Source organism: Crinia signifera, chromosome 4 (genome assembly GCF_055691185.1).
Source record: "Crinia signifera chromosome 4, ASM5569118v1, whole genome shotgun sequence".
Classification (NCBI taxonomy): domain Eukaryota; kingdom Metazoa; phylum Chordata; class Amphibia; order Anura; family Myobatrachidae; genus Crinia; species Crinia signifera.
The window spans coordinates 117,671,589-117,684,075 of NC_139220.1; the positions used below are offsets into that span (position 1 = coordinate 117,671,589).

Here is a 12,487-nt window from a genome sequence, read left to right on the forward strand (position 1 = left end):
CTTGCACGTCTAGTCACACCATGCCATGGAGTGACAGCGATTTCCATTAAAATGCAATTTATTCGCAAAACAATAGGAACAGGACGCACAAGCAGCAGCAGCTTCTGCATATGAAATGCTACCACACAGTGTTTTCCAGTAAAACAATGCATCATAGGATTTTGTATGCGGATATAGCTGCGGCCACACACAGAATATGAGCACTCTGCATATCATTTTAATCAGCATAAGCTGCTTGTGCGTACTATTCACTTTGCGAATATGATGCATTTTAATGGGAAAAGTCGCACACAAAGAAGTTCAGCAATAGCAACAGAGCACACGTGTTATGTACATGGATACCTGTAAAATGAAGGCTGGAGACAAAACTAAGTTTTTTTTAAAAGGGTTAAACACAGTGGAGGTATCTATTTTGTGTGCTGAATTTGCCAGCAGACTACAGGTTGAGTATGCCTTATCCAAAAAGCATTTTGGATAACGGATTATTCCGTATTTTGGAATATTTTTAGATTTGAATGAGGTATCTTGAGGTATCTTGCATTTATGTTGTATAAGCACATCAAACACATGAAATACACACAAATATATTTTATTTGTGCATGAAAAATGAAATTTTGAATTTGAATGCTAATCATTTTCTTGCACATATTTAGTGCCAGTTGTGCCAGTTACATATCATGTCCCCAGTAGTCCCAGTTACATACAGTGGGGCAAAAAAGTATTTAGTCAGCCACCAATTGTGCAAGTTCTCTCACTTAAAAAGATGAGAGGCGCCTGTAATTTTCATCATAGGTATACCTCAACTATGAGAGACAAAATGAGGAAAAAAAATCCAGAAAATGACATTGTCTGATTTTTAAAGAATTTATTTGCAAATTATGGTGGAAAATAAGTATTTGGTCAATAACAAAAGTTCATCTCAGTACTTTGTTATATACCCTTTGTTGGCAATGACAGAGGTCAAACGTTTTCTGTAAGTCTTCACAAGGTTTTCACAAACTGTTGCTGGTATTTTGGCCCATTCCTCCATGCAGATCTCCTCTAGAGCAGTGATGTTTTGGGGCTGTCGCTGGGCAACACGGACTTTCAACTCCCTCCAAAGATTTTCTATGGGGTTGAGATCTGGAGACTGGCTCGGCCACTCCAGGACCTTGAAATGCTTTTTACGAAGCCACTCCTTTGTTACCCGGGCAGTGTGTTTGGGATCGTTGTCATGCTGAAAGACCCAGCCACGTTTCATCTTCAATGCCCTTGCTGATGGAAGGAGGTTTTCACTCAAAATCTGACGATACATGGCCCCATTCATTCTTTCCTTTACACGGAGCAGTCGTCCTGGTCCCTTTGCAGAAAAACAGCCCCAAAGCATGATGTTTCCACCCCCATGCTTTACAGTAGGTATGGTGTTCTTTGGATGCAACTCAGCATTCTTTCTCCTCCAAACACGACGAGTAGAGTTGTTACCAAAAAGTTCTATTTTGGTTTCATCTGACCATATGACATTCTCCCAATCCTCTTCTGGATCATCCAAATGCTCTCTAGCAAACTTCAGACGGGCCTGCACATGTACTGCCTTTAGCAGGGGGACACGTCTGGCACTGCAGGATTTGAGTCCCTGGCGGCGTAGTGTGTTACTGATGGTAGCCTTTGTTACTTTGGTCCCAGCTTTCAGCAGGTCATTCACTAGGTCCCCCCGTGTGGTTCTGGGATTTTTGATCACCGTTCTTGTGATCATTTTGACCCCACGGGGTGAGATCTTGCGGGGAGCCCCAGATCGAGGGAGACTATCAGTGGTCTTGTATGCCTTCCATTTCCTAATAATTGCTCCCACAGTTGATTTCTTCACACCAAGCTGCTTACCTATTGCAGATTCAGTCTTCCCAGCCTGGTGCAGGTCTACAATTTTGTTTCTGGTGTCCTTTGACAGCTCTTTGCTCTTGGCCATAGTGGAGTTTGGAGTGTGACTGTTTAAAGTGTTGGACAGGTGTCTTTTATATAGATAAAGAGTTCAAACAGGTGTCATTAATACAGGTAACGAGTGGAGGACAGAGGAGCCTCTTACAGAAGAAGTTACAGGTCTGTGAGAGCAAGAAATCTTGCTTGTTTGTTTTTGACCAAATACTTATTTTCCACCATAATTTGCAAATAAATTCTTTAAAAATCAGACAATGTCATTTTCTGGATTTTTTTTCCTCATTTTGTCTCTCATAGTTGAGGTATACCTATGATGAAAATTACAGGCCTCTCTCATCTTTTTAAGTGGGAGAACTTGCACAATTGGTGGCTGACTAAATACTTTTTTGCCCAACTGTACATACATCTCAAACTCAACATTTCCAAAACAGAATGAATTCTATTACCACCATCCAAGAGTAGTTACCAACCTGATATCTCTATCACTGTTGAGAACACAACAATTAATCCTACTCCACAAGCTCGCTGCCTAGGGGGTCATCCTCGACTCTGATCTGTCCTTTATTCCTCACATTCTATCTGTCTCTAAATCATGTTACATGCATCTAAAAAACATATCCAAAATTCATCCGTACCATACACAAGACACTGCAAAACCTCTAATCCATGCTCTCATTATATCACACATTGATTATTGCAATGGCCTCCTTACCGGTCTTCCTAAGAAAAGACTCTCACCACTACAATCCATTTTGAATGCAGCTGCGAGGCTGATCTTCCTGACTAGACGTTCATCGTCTGCTGATCCGCTCTGCCAGTCCCTCCATTGGTTGCCTGTATATTACCACATTCAATATAAAATACTTCTACTTACATACAAAGCCATCATGACTACACCGACTTATATCTCTTTGCTTATCTCAAAATATATTCCCACCCGACCTCTCCGCTCTGCACAAGATCTGCGTCTCTCATCCACACTCATTACTCACTTCCACTTGCAGGATTTTTGTCGGGCAGCACCCACCTTATGGAATGCCCTTCCACGCACACTAAGACTCTCCTCTAGCCTTTAAATTTTCAAGCGTTCCCTGAAAACTCACCTCTTCATGCCAGCTTATCATATTCAGGACCCCACACAACCTCCAATAACATTCATATCTAATTGCATCCCATCAGGACCGTCATAATAGTAGTAATCTGATGAGACTGCCATGCTATGGAATTCTATCCTTATGTATCCCTCCTATTATCCCTATAGATTGTAAGCTTGCGAGCAGGGCCCTCCTACCTGTATGTCGGTTTGTATCTACCCAGTTTGTTTAATCACTGTTTCCAATTGTAAAGCGCAACATATATTAAAGGGGCGGAATAGTTGGGCCAAATGGTTCTTATCTGCCGTCAAATTCTATGTTTCTATGTAATATGCTGCGCTATATAAGAAACTAAATAAATAAATATCATGTTCCCAGTAGTGTCAGTTACATATCATGTCCCCAGTATTGCCAGTTACATATCATGTCCCCAGTATTGCCAGTTACATATCATGTCCCCAGTAGTGCCAGTTACATATCATGTCCCCCAGTAGTGCCAGTTACATATCATGTCCCCCAGTAGTGCCAGTTAAATATGTACCCTGTAGGTTTTTAGCAAAAAATAAAAAATAAAGTACAATTTGGATAACGGATATTTGGATAAGGGTTACTCAACCTGTATTTATTTACAGGAGCCAGTGACATTACTGATAGACTGCCTTACTAACATTTTTGAGTTGCTGTCATGTGAGCCAGGTTAGACTTGCCCATAAGAGCTATGGGGGAGGATTCCAATGGCAGGGTACCATATGGTAACAAGCAGTTAGCAATTCAGGTTTCAGCATAAGGAATGTCATCCTTTAGGTTCAGTTATGTGGTGAGGGACAGCATTTGCTCTTGTTTGTACTCATGTTAAATAATGGAAAGCCACAAGCATGGCTTTAATTATTATGTCCAGGACCACCAACCCAGGGCACCCCAATGAACCCAGTTTGGGAACCACTTTACTAAGTGCCTTATTCAGAGGGGGACACTTATTGCATTATGCCTGCATCCTTGTATGCAGTGGCTCTGAGAAGATATGCTAACCACAGCCGCTGCCTTGAGTCAGAGGCGCCCATCACAGTTGTCTCAGATCCACTGCTTGCATACAAAGATGCAGCATGGGACACATATCAGTTGCACAATCAATTTTTGAGCAACCCTAAGATTGCTCGGAACATCCATTGCAAGTTAGCAGCTGAGGCCAGTGAAACTCTATACAAGGACACAACATACCCATGAAAGGTTACAAACATGCTTGTATTTTCTTGCCACATCCCCCTGCTGGACACTCGTGCCAGACCTGCTCTCCTCTCAGCCTTTGGACAACTCTGGCAAAGGCATGCAAATGACATGCGAGCATGACCCCACCCAAACTATCTTACAGTCTTTTAGGTGGAACAACACAATGAGTATCATATTGGAATAACAGTTGTAGGTTTTGATAGGGATACATCTTCAGGGAAACAGGAGCAAGACGTATTAAGCCTGGTGAAGGGATAAAGTGGCCGGTGATCATGCTCCAGCCAATCAGCAACTAACTGCCATGGCTGGGGTTGAAAATGACAGTTAGGGGCTGATTGGCTAGTGTGTTTTCGCTGGCCAATTTATCACTTCATCATGCTTGATACATCTGCCCCACAGTCACTTTACTAGTACTGGCAGTTGGTACATCACTACCGCCTGGCTATCGTTCGTTACAGGCACTGTGCTATCCCTTCCTACAAAATTCATAGGCAGCCTCATAAATAGTAGGTCTGTCCACAGTATAGATGCCTCCACTGCCTTTATGTCCACATCAACCATTTTTCCAACTCAATTTAAAGCTCATATGGAACCTAGATTTTTTTGTGTTTACGATTGATATGCTGTATCGTTTTGCAAACGCTGCACTTATTAGAAAGTGATAGCTTTAAGAACAATTTATCGGTTGTAACTTTAACCCAGTAATTGCGCTTTAAATGGTTTTATTAGCTGTGTGGATATTATAGCTCAGTATATGTAAAATTAAACACACGCTGGCCTGTATTTTTTGATTGGTGACCTCTTAATAAAGAAACACTTTGTAGCTGTGGAAAGGTACTTCTGTCTGCGGTTGCTAGAATAGTAATAAAAATACCATTGCATGGAAAGACACCAGATGGAAGGAATGTCAACATACTGGAACTAATTTAGGTAGATTACTCAGATTGAGAGAGAAAGCATAAGGAGAATTCCCGCTGATCCACTGCAAGAACTGGGCTGTCCCTTTAAACCAACAAACTGAATTTTTTCCCCTACGGTCACAAGCAAACCAAAGAATAAGTACTGAATGAGGTATTCTATTGTCATATACAGAAGGCATTTTTCTGTAACCTTATCTGGCTGAATGTGGCAAGCCAACAATAACTTTAGCTACATATTTTCCAAGATGTAGTAAAATAAACAAACTTTTTTTATACGGCCATTAGAAGCGCTATCCGGCCGACATTAAATAAAATAGGTCACTTTTTTTTATCTCAAGTTTATCTTGTCTGCCTATTTATTACAATAATTTAATAATAAGGGAATAACTTTCTAAGAGTATACTTAAATGCTTAAATAAAAATAGAAAAATGGGTATATAGGGTACTAAAAAGTATGGCTTGAGAAATAATACACAACACAGCATTCTTTTGTTAAGCCCCATATACAGAACTCTTTGGGCAGTATTCAATGAGGATAATTCGCCCTGTTTCATGGCGAATTTGTGCTATATTTCGCGTTGGAAGGTGATTTTCTGGGTCAGAAAGTGAATCACCCTATTCAACGTGCACTTCTCGCCGTCTTTCTAAGTGATTTTGTAGTGTGTCGCCGTGTACCAAATCGCCATCTTTTCATGGTGAAGTGGTAAGTGAACTTTTAAAATCAAGTTGTTGTTGTTTTACATTTGGTGTCAAAAAAATCAGGAATTTTATTCTGAGAAGGGGCATGCTATTTTTATTCATGTGCTTTTATAGCACATGAATATATATTTAATTTAAAAAAAATATATATTTTTTTTACACATAGCAGCCAGCAGGGGGCCGGGAGCCGAGAGCCGCTCATTAGATATTCATATATTCACTGCTCCCGATCATTACATATGCACGATCGGGTGCAGTGAATACCCAGTCCCCTGCTGGCTCACCTGGGGGGGCAGCCTGTGCTGCCTGGCTCCCGGGGAGCCCACCTCCCCCCCACATACGTTCTGAGGCAGGCAGGGAGACTTCCTTCTCCCTGCCTGCCGCTGTCCTCCGGCGGTTCACATTCGCTGTCAGGGGCAGCGAGCCCCTGCGACGTTGAATAGGGGGATAGCAGGGGGACAGCGAGGCTCCGAAACACTGCTACAGTCCAGCGAATCCTAAACAGGATTCGCTGCACGCCGCGATTATGTACATTGAATACTGTCCTTTGAATCACTTAACTGAGATTATAAAAGTCATCAGCCTAACGGTCAGCAACATGGAGTTGGACTCCAAGTTGAGAAGCTTGGGGGTCAGGACCCACAGTTTGAGAACCGCTGCACTAGAAGATCCCCAACGATGCTGAAATTGGTGAGTATCCGGCGGGGTGCCGGCATCAGCAAGTGCATACACTTGCCGATGCTGGCGGGAAGGGGTGCAATGATGGAAGGAGCAGAGGACATGCTGCAACTGCAGTATGGCTGTTGTGAACGGGGACCTTCTCTCGTATGCACATGCAGGACTAGAGAGGGGTCGTTAACAATGTGCAAGAGCACCCATCGTTATGATATTGCATGTACACTTCTGAGCAATATCTTTTACTATCTTGTCTAGTGTGTGGAGCTTAAAAAGGTAGGCTTAAGGAAATGTAAGATATACTAGGGCCCATGTATTCTGTTATGTGCTTTAGTTAAAATTGGGTATTGGATTATTATGGCAAAAGTGCCATAACAACAGAACACGGGTCCTTTCTACAACTACTCTCTTATCTGCGTAATGCTCATAGTTTCTCCTAGCAATTTTACCTCTACATTCGTAAGCCTCATACACACTAGATGGTTATAACTCATTTTGACCCTTCTGAGCAATATCATTTAGTGTGTATGCACAATATCGTAAACAGAGGTCTCCCAGATCCCTCTCTAATATACCAGCTACACATACAGTATAACTAGGATGAGTACAAAACGTCAACCTGGTCATGTCTACTTTGACCGAATCAACATTCATCATGTGATACAATGTATAAAAGGCGACATTTAGTCTTGGTTGCTCAGCAGTGACTTACCTCTATTGGCGGCTCCATCGCTTCCGGGTGAGACCTGTGGTCCTTGGGCCTACCAGGAAGTACAATACCCCCTCCTGCCTGCATCCTAACCCTAATGTCAACATTCTGTCAACAATTAAAACAATGGTGAACTATGACCTAGAATATTTTGTGCAGCTTGTTTCCACTGTCAGATCACTTGTGTTCATATTATTTAGTGCAGGAGAAAATACATTAGCATTGTATTACAAAAGTAAAGTTTCCATTTGGACATGTAATGCAGTTGAAACAGGAAATCATTTTGTGTGGTTTTTGTTTAATACGCATTTTACCATCGCCTGTAGATTGTAAATTTCTGAAAGATAACTGGCTAATATTTCTTCCGACCATAATTTTATAATTGGTAGTCTTGACGCTGCAATTAATATTTTGTAGGAAAAACATCTTAACCCTGTAATAATGACTTAAGTATAGTGTTGCAGTTTCATATATTATGGAATACATTATTCAATGACCACCTTCTTACTGAGGAAAACCATGCTCCTTGTTGGCACGACACCAATAACAAACAAAATCAAAAGACATTAGCCTGGAAAACTCATTATCCCAACAGAAAAAAAATATCATGCGCTCATTTTTTGGAGAACGTTATGGATCAAGTAATCCGTCCCAAGACAGCTTCTTCTAGTTTCAGAAGCCTTTCTTTTAATGAGGATTACACAGATGGGAATCACTGACAGGAGAGGACAAGTCAGCCCTTCAGGGCAGGGTACATGCATGCCTCAGCTCCCTTTTGTCTTTATCAGATCTTCTTGGCTGGTGGCTCAAGGGTGGGAGCATGAAGCCGATTTTGGCATGCATTGTTAGACAAATAATAGGGAGACGGGGAGAGATGATAAGTTGAAATTTCACATTTTTCCAGCTGAGAATTCTAAGTAATTCCAGGTTTGCTGATTTCTTATGCAATGGCAGCCTTACAGTACGTGTAGTTTCTGGGAATAATGCACACTTCCATAAAATGCCTTGTTTTACTACGTGTTTGTCAAATGAACTTCTCTGAAAGTAGATACTCCCCTTAATCCTCTACAACAGATAGTATGCCTAATTTGCAATAAAACTGAATTCTGTAATGTTTACATACATACATTTTCAGCAACTTTGCATATTTGTGGCTTATCCGTTCTTACACACAGTGCTTGCTATTCCGTGTATGCTTGTAGACATTGTTTTTGATCTTACCAGACCTCACTTTGGACCAAACTGACTCCCTTTTTGTCTGTCTATGTAGATTCGTTTCCCATGTCAAACAGTATACTCCTGATATAAGCAACCTGGTGTACTGATAAGCTTTGATTTGAAGTTACTGCACTGCCAACATTAGGAAGACTTGTTAAGCTTTGAATGTTATAACAACATTTTGATGTGTGTGTGTATTTGTTTTTTGTTATGCTTTATATAGTCTCCACAGTTAGTCCGTACTTTGTGACTTTATGGTTAAAAGCTGTTGTAGGATCCCAGACTCCTAAGAGTTATAACATTAAACTTTCCATGTCCTTTTAGATAATATTGCCGGAATTTTTTGCGTGTTGTGTGCTTTTTTATTTCATGAAGGTCAGCTGTACATTGAGGATGTATATGGTATTTTCACTCATGTATAAATTAATCAGAAAGGTCAAGTTATCTTAGACCCATGTAAAAGGTGTTTTCCATATTCAGGTACATTCCTTTAATCCTGAAGCCCAATACACTCTAGCTGGCGGTGGCCGATATAAATATCCATATAGAACACGGGTGGACGATATTGTGCGTACAAACCAAATTATATCAGCCACCGAAGATGACTCGGGGGCCCGCTAAACATGCAGGGTGTTTGGCTATAGAGCCAAATTAACCTGCATGTTCAGAAGACATCAATGGTCGTTAATGATGCGCTCATGTGCATCATTAATTATATTGAGGGTACACACTAGACAATATCGTGAACTATATCACCCAGAAGCCCCTTTCTGAGTCCTAGCGTTCACAATGTCGCCTAGTGTGTATAGAGCTTAACCATTTTTTTATGTGGTGTCTTAACCCTTATAGGCCAACTAATTTGTTGATACTTCTATGTATTGGGACTACTGCCAGCTAGTCTCAGTAATCATCTTTGGTTTCTGGCTCCATTCTACAGAATTCAGGAATGATTATGAAGGCATGCCAATAGAAATACCAGCATGTACCAGGAACCTATTGAGTTAAGCAAATGGCAGGCGTCCTGTCAGAGAGATATCACTTAAGTGGATGGCAGCAAACTTAAAACCGCTTAACCCTTTGAGTGGCAACTTTGCTGTGAGAGATGTGCAAAATATCAGATAAAAATGGCTGCTTCGCGCACTGCAACTGTTTTTTTTTTTTTTTTAATGGGCGCAATATTTAACTAAATAAACCAGATTCATATTCCTCGACTACGGCCCTGGCATTTTTAGGCAATAACGTTGGTGCTCAAAGGGTTAATATGAAAGACTCTTTAAAGACATTTCCAAATAGACACAACAGCAACTGAACACATGTATGTGTGATATTTTGCACTTGTTTCACACTGAGCCTAGAAATAGTTACACGGACTTGTCACATTTTCTATATAATGTCCAGACCTGTTTACATCACTGTACTTCCTCCACCTGCACCTAGTAAATTTCCATAACTGTGTTTCACAAGAAAATGGTCACTACCAAAGTAAGATGGGATCAACATAAGTAAAACTTTTGGCAAGCTAGCAGTTTTGCGTTGTGGCCTATATGTATTAGAATACACTGAATTTTATTTTGTTACTGCAGTAACATAAGTTACTGTAGGTACATTGAAGTAATAGTGAATTGTGACCAAAAATTGATTATAAATCAGTATATGTAGAATAGACTGTGTTTTATATCAAAATGTAAACAGTACACTATACACCTAGGGCTAAATGCAATAGGGTCTGTGTTGCCGGAGGTCTAGGATTTCAGTCATGAATGTCCGTATTTTTAAAGCAGCAATCATTTACAAGGCAAACCAGTGTGGTTATTAGATATAAATGATTTTTTCCAGTTAGAAGCACCTACCTTCCCCGCATGCCTCTCAGAACTATATAAGTCATATGGGCATTTCCATAATGAAACCCTCAATCTTTCAGCTCGTTACCTATGATATGTAAATATGATCAAGATCTTTTATTGAGTTTGATTAAAGTTGCAATCTGTACCAGACATCTTCATATCCACAAAGAACATTAGCTCATCACAGAATGGTAAAATTAGAATAACAGAATTAGGATATTTGTACCGCAGTACTGGGAGATTTGCAGTTTCATACCAGATACAGGACATTTTAGAGCATTTCTGATTTAGCTGTTGATACTCCATGTTGCTGACCATCAGGCTGATGACTTTTTCTAATCTCAGTCAGTGATTCAAGGAGTCTGGAAAATCTGTTGAAGTGTCTGTTATTTTAGACTCCTCACATCATGTTGTGCCTCCACAATGCTGCCGGGTGTGGATCGTATTGTCGTCCCGACTTAGGCCGACAGTCATTAGGTCGACACCGTTGGGTCGACAGGCAACTAGGTCGACAGGGTTTAGGTCGACAAATGCGTTAGGTCAACATGGGTTAGGTTGACATGGTTTTTTTCACAGTTTTTTTTTACCGGAATGTCGACACAGTCAACATGGACACAGTTGGAAGTCAACCGCAGCTTCGCTCGCGATGCTTTGGGCACAGTGCATCGCTGCGCTCGGCACACTATTTTATTCTCCCACCACACCCTAGTGGATGGTAGAGCATGAAATACCGCCTGTCAGCACATGTCGGCTCAAAAACCAGTGCAAAAACCCATGTCGACCTCGCGACTGTCGACCTAACCCATGTCGACCAAAAATCATGTCGACCTAATGACTGTTGACCAAAATCGGGTCGACAATACGACCGTATCCCAATGCTGCCATGTATGTGCTGTCTGTTGACTACACATGTGATATGATGACATTCTGCAGTAACTTGCTGGGGTCCTGTAATTATTTTTATTGTCTGATGGGGTCCCAGAGCAAAATAGTTTAAGGACCCCTGTGCTATTAGAATGCAGTGATTAATTATTTAATGCCAGTTATTTATATAGTACACATATTCCATAGCGCTATACAGAGATTATATGAAGATTCCCTACCACACACATTCATTCTAGGGTTGTTTTTGTTGAGGGCCAATTTACCAGTATATTTTGGATTGTGGGAGGAAACCAACTCAAGCAGGGGGAGAATATACAAACTCTGCAATGGTTAGGGACATGGTGGGAGTCAAACCCATGACCTCAGTGATGTGCCGCAGTAATGTTAACCATTACACTGTCTGTGCTGCCCATAATAATGCTGATTATGTAAACTATATGTATATTGTTCTGTGATAATTGCTATGTAGTATAGCAGGGGCAGCCAACTCCAGTCCCGAGAGCTACCAACAGTTAACGTTAACTGTTAACGTCACAGAATCAAAAGTGAAGTATTTAGCTCCACCTGTGGATCTTTTCAAATGTGTCTGTCCGTAATGAGTGCACCTGTGTACCTGCGAGGTGAGCTGGAAAACGTGAACTGTTGGTAGCTCTCGAGGACTCTAGTTGGCTACCCCTGTAGTATAGGATAAAAAGCAACTGTAACAAAACTTTTGTTCAACTAAAAAGTAACTTTTGTTGATATATTTGTCATTACGTAATGTAAACCTTTTTATATCTGCATGCTCATACACTGCATTGTGTTGGAACTTGTACGGCGACATCATTCTTTGCCGTATCTCTCTTGCAGTGTTTGAAAATAAAGATAAGATTGTGATCATAATGGAATATGCGAGCAAAGGTGAACTGTACGATTACATCAGTGAGAGGAGACGACTGAGTGAAAGGGAAACAAGACACTTCTTTCGCCAGATTGTCTCCGCTGTACACTACTGCCATAAGGTAAGCAGAGCACACGTTGCGCAATGCTCTGTTTGTTCTGCACAGTTGGTTGTTTTGGATGGAAATCTGCACTGCCGTAAACGGTGATTTAAGTTTAAATCCTCGCGCATGAGGTTATGCTGCTGTATTGCACATATCGTATTGCTCAGCATGTGCAATGTATTATTTTCACTCTGGCTTAGACCTTCTCTGCCAAGGTGGTCAGTAAAGTACTGCTCTGTTACTCACCGCAGGCCTCGTAACATTGAAAGACATTGAATAATATAGCTTCTCCTCTTTCCTAATGTAAATTAAACAAGACAGG

The 12,487-nt window shown here is 41.0% G+C and overlaps 1 protein-coding gene across 2 annotated transcripts in view; it reads left to right on the forward strand.

The window, feature by feature from the left end:
• Positions 1–12,487, forward strand: part of NUAK1 (NUAK family kinase 1) — a 97,502-nt gene that overhangs the window by 53,792 nt on the left and 31,223 nt on the right. For both annotated transcript variants that reach the window (XM_083182305.1, XM_083182306.1), the window contains exon 3: positions 12,032–12,183. In XM_083182305.1, the coding sequence (XP_083038431.1) occupies positions 12,032–12,183 (152 nt within the window). The remainder of the gene's footprint in view (positions 1–12,031; positions 12,184–12,487) is intronic.